The sequence below is a fragment of the Phascolarctos cinereus genome, unplaced genomic scaffold (genome assembly GCF_003287225.1).
Source record: "Phascolarctos cinereus isolate Bilbo 61053 unplaced genomic scaffold, phaCin_HiC Scaffold_4;HRSCAF=312, whole genome shotgun sequence".
NCBI lineage: Eukaryota > Metazoa > Chordata > Mammalia > Diprotodontia > Phascolarctidae > Phascolarctos > Phascolarctos cinereus.
Genome location: NW_027555847.1, coordinates 348,006,794 through 348,025,654, shown reverse-complemented (window position 1 = coordinate 348,025,654; position 18,861 = coordinate 348,006,794). Strand labels below are relative to the sequence as shown.

Sequence of the window (18,861 nt, the reverse complement as noted above, 5' to 3'; positions counted from 1 at the left end):
GCGCCGCCCGGGGGCCGACGGGATACCTGGCTGAACTCCCGGAGGACGAGGGAGAAGAAAGGGAGGGAGGGGAGGAGGGAAGGGGACCAGTGAGGAGGTGAAGGGGAGGGGGAAGGAAAGGGAGGGGGGGGAGAGAAAGGAGAGGAAGGGAAGAAGGATGAGATGAGAGGAGTGGGAAAGGGAGGAGAGGAAGAAGAGGAGAGAACGGAAAGGGGATGAAAGAGGACGAGAGGAAGGGGGGAGGGAGGACGGGCTGTCTGGTGGAACTCTGTGAGAGGCTACGAACTTTTAACTCTTTTCGTTCTAAATCATGAATCTCATTTTCCCGCAAATCCTCCTCTGTGGCCGCCTTTGCACTGAAGCCTGCAAGTTTGGTTTGGAGTCTGGCGACTTCATCCCGGAATTCACAGATACTGACAGTCCTTGCCCGGACCTGACTTTCGGCCGGGGAAGGGAACCACGTGCTCACGGAGAAGTGAAAACGTGCGCCTCGCACAGAGAAACGCGTCGGGGCGTTAGGGGAGGTCGGGGGGCTTGTGTTTATGAGGGATGTTGCAAAGTGGGGCCCAGGTCCTCTGCCAGCTTTACTGCCGAGGGGGCCAGGCACCCGGCCCAGCCCTGGGGATCCAAAGAAAGGAAAACAAAACCAGGAGGGAGACGTCGTGCAAACAATCGTGTGCAAACGAGACATATACAGGATAAATTGAAGATGATCTCCGGTACTTCATTATATTTTCTGATTACTTTTATAGGGAGGATGACTATTAATATGGTTCAGTTCTTGAAGCATAGGCTTCTTGGTTATAACACAGACCAACAGTTAAATTAGTGTTTGCTGACTGTCCAAAATCTGTGATTGTAGTACCTTCTACTTCGATTTCTAGCACTCGACCATCACTGCAGTGTGGCTGAGGAGGACTGAGGACTTTTTAGAAATTTTCTTTGCCTAGTGTCCTACTGAGGACTAGTGTTCTAGCCTACTGATGATGAACCTTTCCTGGCTTACCTAGGCTGGCATCTCTCATGTACTCTTTCTCCAGACTAAACCTCCACAGTTGCTCCAGTCCTTTTATAGATGTTTTCCAGACTTCTCATTGTTTTGGTTTTCTTCTATTTGGCCTTAAAATGTGGTGCCCAGAATTTGAGTACCTCATATATCAGGGCAGAATCCAATGGAACTAACATCCCTTTTGCTCTCAATGCAGCTTAGGTCACCCTGGCTCCTATATCACCCTGTTAACTGATATTGAGCTTACAGTCTTCTAAATCTTTTTCATATGAAATGTTGTCTAGTCCTGTCATTCCCATTCGGTGTTTGTGAAATTGCTTTTTTGAAACCAAGTGTAGAACTCGACATTTCTTCCTATTTCAATTTCATCACATTAGATTGTTTTCATTGCTCAATCCTTGCTGAGGTATTTTTGGATCCTGACTCTGTCATCATCAACATGTTAACTATTACTCCTAGTTATATACCATTTGCAAATCTGACAAGCATGTCTAATATGCCTTTATCTAAGTCATTGATTAAAAAAATAGATCAAAGGCTTTAGAGCCCTCCTCCAAGGTGATGACTACTCATTGGATCTATTTAACCAGTTCCAAAATTATCTCACTGTACTATCAGTCACCTAACCTAGATCTTTTCTTGAAATCTAGAAATGTTTGTCAGATACATAAACCTTAGTTAACATGTGATCTGTGTACCAAGGGCCCAGACACTTTTAGGTATTTTAAAAATTACATTTCCCTTGGTCTGAGCCCTCATCCGGAAAATAAATGATCTATTTACAGTAAAATCCAAAAGGCCAGCACCACCTCCTCTTTTTATTGACTGGCCACAGTCAGTCAATAAACATTTATTTAGCACCTACTATGTGCCTGGCAGGTAGCTGGCAAAGTGGATAGTATGCCAGACCTGGAGTCAGGAAGCCTCATCTTCTTAAATTCAAATCTGGCCTCAGACTCTTACTAGCTGTGTGACCCTGGGCAAGTCACTTAACCCTATTTGCCTTCATTCCCTTATTTGTAAATGAGCTGGAGTAGGAAATGGCAAATTACTCCAGTATCTCTGCTAAGAAAACTCCAAATAGGGGCTAGGTGGCACAGTGGATAGAGCTCTGGCCTTGGAGTCAGGAGGATCAGAGTTCAAATCCTATAGCAGACACATAACACTCACTAGCTGTGTGACTGGGCAAGTCACTTAACCCCAATTGCCTCACCCAAAAAAAATTACAAAAGAAAAAAAAAGAGAACCCCAAATGGAGTCACAAAGAGTCAGACACGACTGAAAAACAACTGAACAACAACATGTGCCAGGCACTGTTCTAAGTGCTAGGGACACAAATAAAAACCAAGACAGTTCCTGCCCTAAAGGCGCCTGTAGACTAATTGGGACAGACAACGGATAATTTATTTAAAGCAGTTTAAGGGAAAATTCAAAAATTAGCAGAAACCCCAATCTACAATATATCAGGATGTATTCTTTCTCCAAGGGTCACTTATAGGTGAAACACCAATAGCCTTTACATACCAGTCTCCCATGTGTTGTAGTTCTGGGGTCCTCTTGTCTTAAGGCTCTTTCTGCATTCAGGTAGGGACTTATTTAAGGCCACATTCTTTTTGTCACTCCTACAGGACACTCTTATGTTCTTTTGGTTTGTCCTGGTTTTGTCACTGAGTTATGTCTGTGCATGGGGAGACAGATGGTGGTTGTACAGATCCTGACCCTGCAATCACCTCAGCCTGGTATGTCCAGATGATCTCTACATCACATCCTACTTGGTGTATCCTCCAGAGGACCACACCCTGATTCTGTAAGAGTTGCCAGACCATGTTGATTGATCCTCAGTTCACTTCCATGAAGATTCTGGGAGTATGTTATATAAATAAAATAAATGGAAATAATGCTTTCTGATAACCACCATGTATAGACAGTTATTCAGAAACACAAATCTCAAGATGGGCAAAAAAAACAAAAAGTGAATACCTTAGCTTACTGGTAGCTTGTGCCCCCATTAGGGGAAACAGAAGTTGGCATATACCTCATTACTTTCAGGAAAAAGAGGAAGTCTTTCTCCTTCCATCAATTATCTAGAAGCAGCTTATTTATCTTCCCTAGGGAGGGAGAAAGTTTTTTGGAATAACTCAACAAAGTACCAAATATACAAGTGAAAGCTTCTTATTCTCCAAGACCAAATTCATTCTGGTCCATGACTGAAGGGAACTTCTTTACTAGTCAGTCAAAAGTTTGCTCTAGAAAATTCAGGCAAACCTTAGGTGATCTTGGGTATAGAGGCAAAGTTATTTCTTATAGATCCACTGAGCCCAAACCCCTAGGCTTGAGCCAGATCCACAGTTCTTCACGTGTGTGGGGTGAATTTTCATTTAGGTATCTACTTTGTGTACATGGTACTTAAATTATTTAGTTATGTTTCTCCCACCCCCACCTCTGGTTCTGACAATGATTCCTTTCACCTTCAATCCACCCAAAGAAATTTGCCATACCATTATTTCATAGATATACTTTTTACCAAATCACTACTGGGCTCAAAAACCTGATCTGAATTCCTCTGTCTTGGGTTTCAAGGCCTTTCTTAATTTGGCCCCACCCTACTTATCCAACCATATTCTCCCATCAGGAAATATCATGGTGTAGTGGAAGGCTAGTCAGAGGACCTGAGCTATCCTGGCTGTTACTTATTATGTGTTACTTTGGCAATGTCTTCCAATCTCTCTGGGTTTTCACTGCTTCATCTATAAAATGAGGGGATTGAACTAGATATCTGAGAAGATACTTTTCAGCTCCTCATTTATGATCTTATGATCAACAGTAGTCTAATCCTTAACATGTACTTGAATCAGATGAATTTCTTCATTGTAGGCCAAGCACATTCCCTTACCTTTGCTCATATTATGCCCCTTGCCTATGGTGTCCTCCTCTGCTCATCCAAATCCCACCTAATTTAGCAGGGGCAGCCCAAATCACCTCTCTTTTAGGATGCCTTCTCTGGTTATTCCCTCTCTCACATTAATTCAACAAATATTATGTGCCTACTAGGTATAAGGCATTATGCTAGATTTTTAAAAAAATGGTACTGCCCCCAGTGAGCTCATACTGTAAGATACAAAATGCTTTAAGAAAAATTGAGGAGGGAAAGATGACTTTTAGCTGGGGGAATTAGGGAAGGCTTTGATGGAGTGATACCTGCACTGGGTCTTGAATTGAGAGGACTATTTCAAGACAAAAAGATGTGGAGAGAGTGTGTTTCACATATGGAAGATAGCCTGCATACATTTAAGGTAGTGGGAGAATGCAGAACAAGATAAATAGTGAATAGTCCAATATTGCCAGAATGTAGAGTGTGTGAAGGGTAGTAATCTGAAATAAGATTGGAAAGTTAGGTTGCAGCCAGATTATGTAAAGCCTTAAAAGCTAAAAAAGTTTGCTCCAGGCAATAGAGAACTGTCGTAATTGAGTGACATGATCAGACCTATGCTTTAGAAAGATTATTTTGGCAACTATTTGAAAGTAAGATTGAAGAGGGAGTTAACTATAGAGACAAAAAGATCAGCCAGGGGACTCATATTAGTCTGGGAGAGAATTGAAAAGTGCCTCAACTAGGGTAAAGGCACTGAGTGAAGGTAGGGAAAATCTCTTTTGCTTTCCCTTCTCTGAACTCCTACAGCATTTAGTTTGTATACCCTATCATGGGAACTAGGAACCATACTGTAATGTTTGATAACTGTCTTAGTCATCTCCCTAGCTAAATTGTGAACTCGGTCAGAGACTACTCTTATTTCTCAGTACCCCAGAGTGCTTAGCACCTAACACATACTCAATAAATACTTGTTGATCAATAGACAAGTTCCAAGGCAACTGGAAGAAAAGTGGTCTCTCTATTCATTTCTGTCTAGAATGTGCTACTTGTCCGTCCTTTCTAAATGACAATAGAAAATTTTTACATGCAAATTTGGAAACAGATTCAGAGGTTAAAAGTCAACACCAAATTCAGAAAGTGGAGGCAGATGCAGTAACTGTAATTAGAATCAGAATTTTAGAAGTGAAAGGGACATTGGAGAATTAGAACCTTGTGTTCTCCAAGTGCTATACTATTACTTAGACAATATTGATTTAAGAGATCTATCCTATTTGCTGAATTTTCCTTTCAGTCATGAGACATCACTTATTTACTTGTCAAATCCTTGGTCTTCTGTCAAAAAGATTAGTTTATTCCACAAAGAAAAGAATGCCAAGCACTTTAACTCAAACATTTAAGTTGAAAAAAGTCTTGAACCAAATTTCAATTTGGAATTTATTAACCAGAGTATGTACTACTGTAAGACATGCAAGGGATAAGCAGACAAAAGAGCTAACTTAATGAAAAAGAAATTTTTTTCTTTTAGTAATGTTTGTCATTGGCCTAATGGCAACTTGGCAAAACCTATTAAGCCATAATTATAAGGGTAAGGAGACTGAAACTAGGAAATTCCAACTCAGTTTGAATGTCTTCCCGGAATGCAAGGTAGTCCTTTCCTGGACTTCAAAGCACATACACAATATTCACAGATATCAAGTTTGACTGTCCTTTGAGGTCTTAGTCACTTAGCTACCTCTGTTACCATCATAATTGCTGTAGTTGACACCCATGGGCTCTTCATACACTGAAACTTCTGTCCTGATAGTCACTTTTGGGTACTTCTACTGCAGTGAAAGTAACTATAGGGGAACTTCTGGCACCATGAAGCACCCCTACACTTCCCCAAGTAGCAGCAAGAACAGAGAGCCCTTTTCAAGGGTGTAGCAGAAAAGCTGGTACCTAGGGCTACACTTCATGGACCAGGACCCAGGCGTAAACCCCAGGCTACCTACCAGATGTCCAGGCGCTATTCAAAAAATAACAAGATGAAAACTTACTTATGAATACTCAGTTGTCACAGGAAAGACCTTTACAAGGCTCACTAAAATCTGTTTTGTGTCTATTTGTACTCAATCCACGCGTATTTGTTCAATCTACTTTGCATAAGGTTGATTTCTGATGTTTCATTATTTTTGTGATTGTTTTGTGGCTTCTTTGATTTCTCCAAATTCCTCTTGAAATTGCTTTGTTAAATCTGCAAGATCAACAACATGTTTATTAAATAAGAATTTCCCTAGGTATTTTGTCAAGGTTATGTTGTTCCTGAAATTTTAGATTTGGATAAAAACAATCCAATATAGTAAAAGTATATATTTACCAAAAATGACAATCTAATTAGAGTTAAAAGTATCTGTTAAAGTGACAAAAAAGTTTCTTGGGCACCATCTTATGGAAAGACCTTAGAAATACAGAAAAGAGATCTTTACATTAGTATGTTATAATTCAGCAATATTAAGCAGCACTTACCACCTGCAAGGCACTAGAGATACAAAATAAAAATATGAAAATGTTAGCATTTTATTGAAGAATACAACATATACATAAATAGGTGTTATACAAGGTAATGTGAGGATGGAGAGACTGCTTACAACTGGCAGGAGTGGAGGGTAGTCAGGAAAGGGTTCATGATAGGAAATACCTGCCTAGGCCAAGTCTTTTTTTGACCAGGGGAGTGATAACATGAACCTATACCCTATGAAGATTATTTTGGTAGTTGTGTAGATGATAGATTGGAAAGGGGACAAATTGGAAGCAGAAGAAATCAGAAAGCTATTATAGTGGAGATGAGAAATAATGTCTAAATCTAAAACTAGGATGGTGTAGCATACAAATGGAAAATGATACATGCATGAGTTGTGTAGGTGGAATCAATAGGACAGGACCGCTGATGTATTATGGGGATTGGAGGAGGTGAAAACAAGCATCATTTTAAAATACCTACTACATGCCAGTCACTGTGCTAAGTACTTACTTAAAGATAACTGAGTAATGAACCTGGCTGACTGGTAGGATGATGGTCATGTTCACAGAAATTATGGAGTTTTGAGGAAGGGGGGAAATGGCTTTTGGGTTTTTTTTGGGGGGGGTAAGGGAAAAGATCAGTTCTGTTTTAGGGATGTTGTTTGAAATATTACCTTAGAGCCAACGAAACTGTGTGACTGCCACATATTTGGCTTGCTGTGCCTTCTTGATTACAGGGCTACGTTTGTTAGGTTTTTTGTTTTTTTTTTCAACTGCTGTCCTTCCTTTATGAATAGGCAATTGCTAGCAAAAAACTAAATCAGGGAAGGCTGTAAATTTGTGAGCTAAAAGCCATGTGGTCTTTTTACCAAACAACGTACATACCTCAAGACCATTTCCCTAACCAGTGGTCAAGTTATTTAGACATGAAAATAATTCCCTTAACACTCCTCAAGGTCATACTGATTTTTTATTTGCCTATTCATCTATGCAACTTTCCATTCCAAGTCCTGGGTTCTTGTGACCTAGCCTGGGAACAAACTACCATTTTATGTAATGTACATTGTTTTAAATAATAATGAACAGTATTTATTGGTAGTAGTTTCTTTTTCAACTATTTCAATTTTATAAACAAAATTTGAATACATCTTTTTAAAAAAATGGAATGTCATAATTCTTTTAAAACTACTTCCTGGGGCAGCTAGGTGGCGCAGTGGATAGAGCACCAGCCCTGAAGTTAGGAGGACCTGAGTTCAAATCCGGCCTCAGACCAAACACTTGACACTTAACTAGCTGTGTGACCCTGGGCATCAGTTAACCCCAATTGCCTAAAAAAGCAAAAAAACCCCAAACTACTTCCTTATGTCTATATATAATATCCTATATTTTCAAATAGGTTGTTTTCCAAAACAGTCTTACCAGGAATAAGGATGTAAATTGATTCTGAAAGTGGTTGCTGGCCCACTTTTAAGGGACATTAGTGAGTAAGGGCACTAGTTCTTTATTATGTTTATTTCATTATTTTATTATTTTAATTCCAAAAATGGCTTTCTTTCTCCCCTGGATATAGGGTGTCATTAGCATAACACTTTGAGACCTCTTTAGTTTCTTAAAGGAAAAAGAATCCTGGCACTGAGATATTTCATAGGGAATTTGTAGAGGTAGGACTGGATGGTTTTTTTGTATACTGACTTCTTACCCACAGTTCTCTAATACATTTATAGGAAAAAAAAATCTTTGGGATCAGAGAAACAAGATAGTAAGTAAACAAATCCTTAGTTTAGCTTATTTGAATAAAAACATTCTGCAGGCTAAAAGTGTACTCATTGTCCAGCCCCAGCAGATTACAACATAATCACTAAAATACATTTTGCTTATACATTTGTAAACTACTAATTTAACACAGGGTATTATCTGTTGCTGCATAAATGAATGCTGTCTGGGAAATAAAAAGAAATTAAGTAGTTCATTCAGATTTCTCAAATAGTTCTTTATTCCTTGAAACAATATGATGGTCATGATTACTTTAAAAAAGCATTTTCAAATTTAACTTACATTAAAGTAGCATGTTCATACAGAAATATTTATAAGCAGTGTGAAATAAAGTGACATTAAACTAGAAAATTTTCACACCATATTTGAGCAATGAACAGGAGCAAATTTTCCATTCAATTTTAATAATCCCGTGTACAGACAATTCTCTTGAGGACAGTCATTTGTACCAAGAGAATACAACTTTAAGAAATTTGATGTAGTTAAAAAACCTTTATTTTTAAAAAAATTACTTATTTTTTACTTTTTGGAATAGGTTAGAAGAGATTCAATATCCTGAAGGATTTCTGAAGTTTTCTTCAATGCTACTGATACACTCTTTTTATTCACTTCTTCAAAAAAGCTACAGGCTTCTGAAGATCTTGATTTAGAAATATCGGAAGACTGCTCATTTTTCTTAGCAGAAATCTGATTTAGGACACTGTCATTCTCCAATAAAACTAAGTTATTTAATTAAGGAACTCTTTCTTTTGTAAACATTTCATTTTTAGAAGTCTTTTGACTAGCAAACTGCTTCTGAAACTTATGGTTTTGTTTGACTTTTATGTAATACAGAAACTTTCAAAGAGGTTGAAAGAAAATCTATGAAATCTGTTTACAATTCTTGCTGTGGAAAAAATACTGGATTTAGTGTCAGAAGAAGTGGGTTTGAATCTCAGCTCTACCATTTGTGTGACAGGCAAATCATTCCTTCATCTGGACCTTAGTTTCCTCCAAATGAGGGAATTAATAGTACTAGGTGATCTTTAAAGTCCTTTTCAGGATCATAAAATCCAATAAAATGCTAATGACAGCATTAAGTTTAGAGTCACATTCAAAAAGTATCAATTCAGCCTAGTTTGAAAAGGTAGAAGTGATGTACAATAAGAATTTATTTTGAAAGGATACAGTTAAATTTCTGTATTTTTTCAAGTTCAGAAGTAACAGACCTGCAACAAAGGAGAAAAAAGAATAAATTAAGATCAAATGGGGTAATATTTGTAGCAGTGCTTAACACAGTAGGTGCTTAATAAATGCTCTTCCTCTTGTGCCCTCCCTTTAAAGTTTACAACAAAAAGGTTGTATGGTTATTTCACTAATGTATTTTTGTCCAATTTTACTTACACTAAGTTTCAAATATATTAGATATTACCACTGTTTTTCTAAGGAGTCATAAGTACGTAGTTTTGAATACAACAAATCTATTATCATTAACTATTACTTGATACATCTTTTTTTATTATCTAACTTTTTCAAGCAGACTGTGAATTCTGTGAGGGCAGGTTTTATATGCCCTTGCATCCTCAGGAGTGACATATAGAGGGGTTTGCAGGAACGATAAAATAACTAATATCTGGGAAGACTAATACCTCAAGAAATGCATTGCTGTGAACAGTAAAATTTTCTAGATAAGGGCAGAAGTGTCAGAACTTTTAAAAACCTTTCTGATGGAAATCTTTCCAAAAGGTACACTTTCTTTTTGTTAATAGGATCTAAGAAACGATCTTTTCATTGATCTTTTCAGGTTTATAAAGTACCAACTATTGTGATGCAATATTAATGCAAAGTGAGACTTAGGGCTGAATGGATACTGATACGAGTATCTGTTGGAACTTGATTTAAAAAAAAATCTTAAATTTCAATTTTACTACTCAATTATATGCTGCTTTCTCATAAAGGACAGAGTGAAGAGAAATCAGATCTTTAAAGACACAATTCAGGTGGCCATTTGCCTGTATTGTATTTCTTCACTGATGCCTCTCTATGTTTCTCCACAGCAGACTAATCCAATTCATTGTCTGGTACTCAGCATTGTTGTTTCCAACACTGCCCATTACTGCCATCTCTAGGGCAAGTAGTAGTGCAGTGGATACATTACTGAGCTTGAAACCAGGAAGGCTCATCTTCATGAATTCAAATCTGGCCTCAAATACTTACTAGCTGTGTGACCCTGGGCAAATTACTTAATAGATGAGTTCTTCATCTGTAAAATGATCTGGAGAAGGAAATGGCAAATCACTCCAGTATCTTTGCCAAGAAAATCCCAAATGGAGTCAAAGAGTTGGATAGGGCTGAAATGATTCAACTACAAACTGCCACTCCGCTGATTTTTTTTCAAGTTTTTTTCTTATCTCTTTTGTCTCCTGTAATTTTTCATATGTCTGGTGCCCCCCCAAATTGCATCTTTTATAGCTATCTAGTTAATTCAAAGTATTCCTTTCCTTTTGAATGACTGATCGATTTTAATATTTTAGTTGTAATCTATGGGTCTTTAGTTCTTATTTGTCTTTATTTTTTGCTGGTTGCTGAGGATGGTGGTGGGGAGAATGAGAAGAGAGGGGAGCAGGTTTCTTTGCTACCAAAAAGGTTCTTTTTTCCAGCTACTTCTGGATTCACAGAACCTACAAAAGGCTGTATCCTGAGTAGAGAAGGTTTTACTGGGTGAAAACTCAACAAATTTGGTGATTTCTTTTATTTTGACCTACTAACAGCAGGTGATTTACCTATCATATGGGAAGAATTAAGTCTGTGTTTGCACTCCCTATCACCACTCTAGTTTAGGTCCAAAGGATCTCACGATGGAATTACTGCGAAAACTCTTCTACCTGGTATTGCTGAATCCAATGTCACCTTTCCAACCCACCTTTCATCTTCCTGCTAGAATAATCTTCAACAACAATAAGCCCATCAATGAATATCATATTTTTGCTCAAGAAACTTTATTGATATTTCATTCAAATTCCTCTATCTGGCTTTTAAGGTTTTCCCATCATCTCTTGCAACCTTTTCTATCTAATCTTACCTCCACCTCCTAATTAGACCCTACCATGAAACCTTCACTCCAGTTAAGCTGTTCACTTATCCTCATAGGCCATGCTCATTTTGTTCCTCTCACCTTCAAAAGAATACCTTTTCCTCTCCACCTATTCAAATCTTATCTTCAAGGCCAAGTGAATTCTCTATGAAACTTCACTCAATTTCTCTGGCCCAGGCCGATTTCTTCCTTCTCAACTCCTAGTGTACCTAACTCTCCTCTAATAGTTCTACTGGTGTTTGTCTTGCCTTTCTAACTAGAGAAAAACTATAAGTAAGACAGCAGGAAGAAGGACCCTATCTCCTATTTCTTTTGCATCATCTAAAGCTCCTGTAAAAATGCTGGGCAAAGAGCTCAATACTGGTTGATTTACTGATTTATTTTATTTTAGGACAATCACATCAAAGTCTTTAAGAACATTTGGTACTTCAACAAGTATCCCCAATGAAGGCAAAATGTATGTAATCATATGATCACAGGATCTGGAACTGAAAAGAACTTTAGATTTCTGGTCTGAAACCCTTAGTCTTTAGATTATGTTTTTATAATCTCTTAAATTTTGGCATAACAAATGATAACACAGTGTGTCACATAGCTTTATGTTACCAAGCATTTTAGTATGAGGACTCCATTGCTAAGTTATGTCAAATGATAATATTAACACTTCTGTTTAAAACTAGTTCTATATTTTTGAAGCTCAATGAGCTGTGAGAAATGATAAGACAACCAGATTTAAATTAAGACTAACAGATAATTTACTCAGGGAAAGGAAAAAACCCTTCCCTAGTTTCAGAAATTCAGATTTTCAAGCTTTCAGTATTGTCTATGTTCCCTAGACAAATAAAGTACATAGAAAATTAGCATGAATACCAGTTTTCTTCAGTAATGGGTGATGATGGAGGATATGTGAAGATTTCCTGTGGATTAGTCTGAGTCAGACTCCTGCACCAAGCTATTACTGTTGCCACATATCTAGGTTGAATACAAGAAATTAGGAAAGGAAATCATTGAAGCCATCTATTTCAGAGATAAAGTGTTAAGTGGGAAATTTTCTAAAATTTTAAACTGTATCAAAATGTAAATTTAATTCAACTTTTATTTTTATGCCTACATTTTCACCAGGAAAAAAAATAACTTGAAATATCTAACAAATTCTGTTTAAGAATAAAAATAAAGTTGATACCTGGATTCCCTGAAACAGAAAGTCCAGTTACACTTATAAGGCATCCTCTCCAAGCAAAATAAATTTCAATTTAATTTCAATTTTTAAAAAAATATATATTTTTATAAAAGCTTTACACAAAAAAACTTTTAATAAAAGCTTACTTGAATATATAAAATTTAAAAATTAAGAAATTTTCAATCAGTGCATATAAGTATCAGTAATACATGACTCATTGAATTTATCAAATAAATGTGGAGATATGGCCTTAAAGACTGTTTGGACAAGGTATTAATTTTTTAAAACAGTAATGGCATCCAGCTACTTCTTTTGATCTGGAGGATGCCAGTCTCGAACACCAACAAATACTAAAACTAAAACAACGTCAGCAGGGAAAAAAGGTAGATAAGCATTCTCTTGTGACTACTTAAAATGTATACACTTTTAAAACAGGATATAAATGCAATTACTAATGGCATTATGTAGGCTAAAAAGAGCTAAGGCATAATTTTAGTAAGATGACTTCAGGAATCTTTCTCCATTGTGACTAATAGAATAACAACACCTAAGTGGCCAATTTAACTTGTAGAAATTTCAGTCCATTCCTTCCAATATCTAACTCTGCCCTTTTTTCTACAAAAATAGGCAAACTGAATTATGTAAAGTTTTGCTTATTTAGAAGTTCTAATAAATCTCATATTTCAAAATGATGAACTGGTAGCAAAACACAGATTACTTATACCTAGTAGCTTGATGAAGACCATTCCCCTTCTCTTATGTTGAAAACTAAGTGGGATTCATAAAGCTTTGATTTTGGCAAGACCAATCTGTTCAGTTATACTATCTGCCAACATAAAAGAAGGCTCTGCTACCTTAATGAAATGCTTTCTTTTACCAATATCTACTTTGAGAAGCTGTTAACATCTGGATGATAAACTTGTTTTTGATAGACAAGTAAAAAAATTATTAATATTTCATTTTCTAAAATGAATATATAGAAAAGATAGGTTTTACTGCAGTACCTTTCAAATTGTCCAGGATGTTCAATTTGAATTAACTGACCTTGTCCATCTGGAAGAGTTAATTTACACCAACCTAAGGCAACACCTTGATTTACCTTAAGAAAAGGGGAGGAGAAAGATAAAAAAGCCTCATCTAAAGCTGAAAAAATACTCCTACTTTATGTAAATACCAATAAAGAAATAATCAGTAAGTAAGCGAATCAGCAGAGAATTAGAAGATAATTTAAATGCAATTAATGCTTTCACCTGGGATGTAGACACTATTTTGGCAAATTATCTTTGCATTGAGATAAAAAACTAACAAAGAGAAGTAAAATGAAGTTAATTCAATTTATTACCAAAAGAAATCAAGAAAGCATAGTCCCTTCCATGGCTTCTGTATTTTATAAAGGAAGCCAAGTTAACACTACAATGTTTCTTTATTTTTTGTATTTTGTAGAAGAATGGACACTACTTGTCCACATTTCAATTATGAATAACTTATGAATAACAATAGTAAAAGCTAGCATTTATAGAGAGCACTTTAAAGTTTGCAAAGTATTTTAACAAATTATTTCATTTGATTCTCACAAGAAATCCTGGGAGGCAGGTGCTATTATTATCTTCATTTTACAAATGAGGAAACTGGGCAGATAGAGGTCAAAAGTGACTTAATCTAGACCACATAGTTAGTAAGAGTTGAAGTAAAATTTGAATCCAGGTCCAATGAAAGGATGTTTGAAAAATTATTTTGTAATTAAATACTGAAAACAATTTGTCATAGAAATAGGTTATAAGCAATGTTTAGATCTTCAGTTGCCCACAGAAGATTATTTAACCTGCTGAATTACAATACTGTAGTTTTGCATATGGGAAAATGAATCCCAAGTTATACCTTGAAAGTTGGAATACCAGGAATATTTTCTCTGCCACTGTCCCAGTCTCTAAAAGAGAACCCCTTTCTCTCTTCCACCCCATATAGAAGACAGAATCACATCCTCTCCCTTCTTTTTGCTGCTCCAGAGAAGGAGAAGCCACCCCTCTCCCCGAATGTGCTAATGCCAAGGAAGAGGGGTTTCAATGGCATTTGCTGAAGAGTAAGGCTACAGAGGCACAGGCTAGAGGTTTTTGATAGCTAGGTTTCTATTGAAAGATAATAGTGGGGAAAGGTGTCTTATATTTTTACATACCCAATGTTGAAGACACATAGACTGCTGAATATCCAGAATAAAAAAGAAAGACTTCCCTGAAATATATTTACCTGTCTCTTTCTGAAGAAAGAACTGAAGTTCCAAATTAGGGTTAGGGAAATACCATCCAAAAAAACAGCAAATACTTTATCATCAGAGTATACAAAAAAACTTCCTATCATGGGAATGAGTGTTTCCCTCAAAAGCACTGGCATATTCCCTTTATTTGATCCAGAAACCTAAAACCATGTAAATTAAGAAAAGAAAAGTAGTTATTCATGAACAAGATTTAAATAATCAACTATAAAGCATTTTAACATTTTTGTCAGTATCCTGAACTTTTTTATACTTCAATGGATCCATAATCTCATTAGTTGTCATTAATGTAGATTGTGCCTTTTCAGCTTCTATGATTTTTGTTCAAATTGTACCATAACAGTCTCCAAAGAGCCATTCAACTTTCTCAAAGCCTTCCAAGGGCTTTTTTGAGTACTCTATGACCCTAGGTTCTTGAAAGCTGTTGCAGCAAAGTATAGGCCTTGGTTTGTTCCAATGATGGAAAAAACTATATGCTAACTGAACATCAGGCCCACTCAAGATGTAGAGGCTTAACTGATAACATATAAAAATGTTTAAAATAGCTCTTTTTGTAGGGGCAAAGGCCTGGAAACTAAAGGGGGGCCCATCAATTTTAATTGGGGAATGGCCAAACAAGTTATGATATATGATAAAAGAACAGTACTGTGTAATTAGAAATGATGAAAGGTATAGTTTCAGAGAAACCTAGGGAGTCTTGTATGAACTAATACAGAGTGAAGATGGCAGAACCAGAACAATTTATACAATAACAGCATTGTAAATAACTTGGAAAGACTCACGAACTCTGATCACACAATGGCTAGTCATGATTCCAAAGAACTGATGAAAGTGATGGGCTCAAGAACCAGAAATGGGACAAATATTTTTAGAAATAACAAATGAAGGGACTGGTTTTACTTGACCATGCATATTTGTTAAAAGGTTTTTTTCAGTGGTGGGGTTTGTGAGACAGAAAATAAAGCTCTTTCATAAAAAAAAATTTTTTTTAAAGCTTTTAAAAAAGAGGCTTAACAACAAAAGGCTGGCAACTCATGGAACAGATAAAATTCAGGAGACTCAATCTTGTTTGGTCCCTTTTCTGCTCCTGTCGTGAGAGTGGTAAAAAAGCACAGAATGCTAATAATCACAGTTCTTAGACCATCTATGAATGTTAATTTATCTTATTATTCTTAATTTATGACCTTTGTACAATCACAAATTGTCTAAATAGTCAAACACTACTGGAGTAACTTGAACAACATCCAGATTGAAATTCTTGCTATAAATGAAAACTAAAGACATGAATCATAGTTAAATGAAAGGGTCACCTAATAATAGGTTTTCCTCAGAGATGTGAATAAAGGAGTTGGTAGCAGGTTTCACAGTGTTCAAAGATAAGAAGAAACATCATTTCATGGAACATTTGGTTATCTTGGGAGGCAGTGCTCATGATGAATTTATATGCAGAGAGAGACTGCCAGGATAATAATTCTTAGTTATTGTACCAATTTTTGTCAGAGACAATGATAATGTACAGGAGATGTAAGAAGAATGACATAACATCCTCTGAGTTATGTCAAAAAATTGACTGGTATTTCTAGTGTAAAGATGACACATAGGGATGTATGGCAAAAACTATCATGAAGACTCCAAAGAAAGACCTATAGAGCTACTCAGATGTCTCAAGCCTGTTGTGGGTAAAATTGTTGGTGGTGACACAAATTAGAACTAGAACCCAAACCCAGTACCATAAATTTAGGAACCAACAAGGGTTTATTGAGTTTGCCACAAAGAGAGAACTCCCCACACACAGAGACTCCCTGAGGGAACAAAAGGATGAAGCTTATATAGATTTCAATTTGGCCAGGAAGTGAACTGGGTATGGAGTATCTTAGGATTGCCGGGGGTAGTGAGGAAGGAAGAGCAGATGTGATATCCTTTGACTGGATAGGCTTGCTGCTGGGCTAGTAACAGAAAAGGCTCTTATTCAGGTTAGCTATCTCATGTAATCCCACCCCAATAGATAGGACCATTTTTGCTGTTTCAGCAATGAAAACTGAATACAGGGTGGGGGTTCAAACAAGGTCAAGGCCAAGATAGGGAATTGTAGACAAAACAGAGTTGTTTTAGCTTTTTTCCCCTACTCAATTCCTCTCTTATACGGTCATAACTACTTTTTTAAAAAGTTTTTATTGACATTTCGTTTTTATATTGCCTATAAAAATCAACTTTCTCTCCTTCCCATGTCCCCAACACTGAAAAAGCAAAAAATCAAACGCCTTATAACAAGTGTGTATGTATAGTGTCTCATTCTGTAACAAGTCCATCACCTGTCAAGAGCTGGGTAAGACTTCATCATTGGTCTTCTGGAATCATGGTTGGTCATTGCATTGAACAAAGCTTTCAAGGCCTTCACAGCTGTTTGTTTTTACAAGGTTGTTACTGTATACATTGTTTTCTTTCTGTTCACTTCACTCTTCATCTCATATAAGCTCTAATGAGATGAAATAGGTTAACTTAGGATAACCAACTCCATTTCATTTTAAGCCTCTATTTTATGACTGAGATATTTGAGTTGTTTTGCTGTTAGGTTTTCAATAAGGTAAACACTTGTGCGGTATAGTTTGAGAATGCGTGTATCCATAACAACTGACAAAACATGTAAAACCCCAGATGTGACAGACTATTAATGAGAAAATACTGTAAAGAATTTTTGTCAATAGTTTATATAACTATCTACCAATCAAATTATGTGGGAGATAAATTAGGTAACAGACCACCAATCAGAACTTGAGAGCAATCAGTTAATACCCCTAGCTAGAACCACAAAAGCAGGCTGGAAGTCTCAGTCATCTGCCTGTTCCCTAACAACTAAGATAAACTCCTGCATTCTCTAAACAGCAATGTTTGCTTGAGAGCAGTACTGACTGATGGAGACTAGCCAGATAAACACCTAACAGAGACACACACATATAGCCTCCAATTGGACATTGAGGGCACTTTGTTGTGAGTGCTGGTATGAGACACACTTACTCGGACTTCTAAGAATCAGGTTGTTGATATATTCCTAGAGGGGTTGATGTTTTATTGTCAAAGAAATAACTACACATTATAGATTACTAACGTCTGACATCATGCATTCATTAGTGTTAAGTCTGATTTAGTGCTTCTGTTGCACTAATCAACATATGTAATGGAAAATCAGTTTAGAGCATGAACTGTAGGTTACACAAGCTTTGTGACGCTTCACTGAAACTGTCCCTTTTAATATTTCTTACAATATTGTATCACATTCACATACCATAATTTGTTCAGCCATTCCCTAGCTGATGAGCATCACCACCTAAATTTCTGGTTCTTTGCTACTACAAAAACAACTCCTATTAATATTTTTTTGTACATAGTGGTCCTTTCCCGCTTTCTTTGATCTCTTTGGGGCGTGGATCTGATAATTGTATTGCTTGAGGCATAGTTTCAAATTGCTCTTTAGAATGGCTCAATTCATGGTTCCACCAATGTGCAATTAATGTACCTATTTTGCCATAGCCCTTCCAACATTTATCATTTTCTCTTTTTTTTGTTAACCTCACCAATATGATGGGTATGAGTTAGAAGCTCAGAGTTCCTTTAATTTGCATTTTTCTGATTATTAATGATTTGGAGCATTTTTTCATATGGCTAATCTCTGTAAGAGTGAGAAGTGAAATATGGCAAGCACTAAACACCATCACAAAATATGTACTGACTATATCATAACAGGGATAAGCTGACTGGTCATTAGTTTGGGAGTCATTTCCAAATAAGTTGTCTGAAATAAAAAAAATGGAAAACAACAACAAATAAGTTATCTGTGTGAAGTCAAGACCATCAACTGGTCTTGAAGGTCAAAATTTAGTCTAAATCAGGATAAAAATGAGAAGTTACCAAGTTTGATAACAGTAGTTCCTACTCAATCTATTCAAACAAGCTGTAGACTTTGAAAAATGAAAAATTCAAAAGATATTATTTAACTACCAGTTTTCATAATAAGGGTGAAAGATCCTAAACACTGTCTCACATAAAAAACATTTGCTCTCTTTTGTTTAGTGGAAAAACACGGAAGCCAAGTGCAATAAATATTTGGAGCCCAAGTTTATTTGTAAAATATTATGGAGGATTATGATTGAATTATGAACATTATCACCTTAAAAATAGCAAAAAACAA

General features: G+C 36.4%; 1 protein-coding gene across 3 annotated transcripts in view; it reads right to left on the bottom strand.

Moving 5' to 3' along the window:
* Positions 1 to 8,349: 8,349 nt before the first annotated feature.
* CUNH5orf34 (chromosome unknown C5orf34 homolog) overlaps positions 8,350 to 18,861 on the bottom strand; it is a 30,439-nt gene continuing 19,927 nt past the window's right edge. For all 3 annotated transcript variants that reach the window (XM_020996629.2, XM_020996613.2, XM_078153199.1), the window contains 5 exons: positions 14,651 to 14,818; positions 13,411 to 13,505; positions 12,097 to 12,198; positions 9,321 to 9,361; positions 8,350 to 8,872 (listed from right to left, as the gene is read on the bottom strand). In XM_020996629.2, the coding sequence (XP_020852288.1) occupies positions 8,673 to 8,872; positions 9,321 to 9,361; positions 12,097 to 12,198; positions 13,411 to 13,505; positions 14,651 to 14,818 (606 nt within the window). In that variant the 3' untranslated portion in view covers positions 8,350 to 8,672. The remainder of the gene's footprint in view (positions 8,873 to 9,320; positions 9,362 to 12,096; positions 12,199 to 13,410; positions 13,506 to 14,650; positions 14,819 to 18,861) is intronic.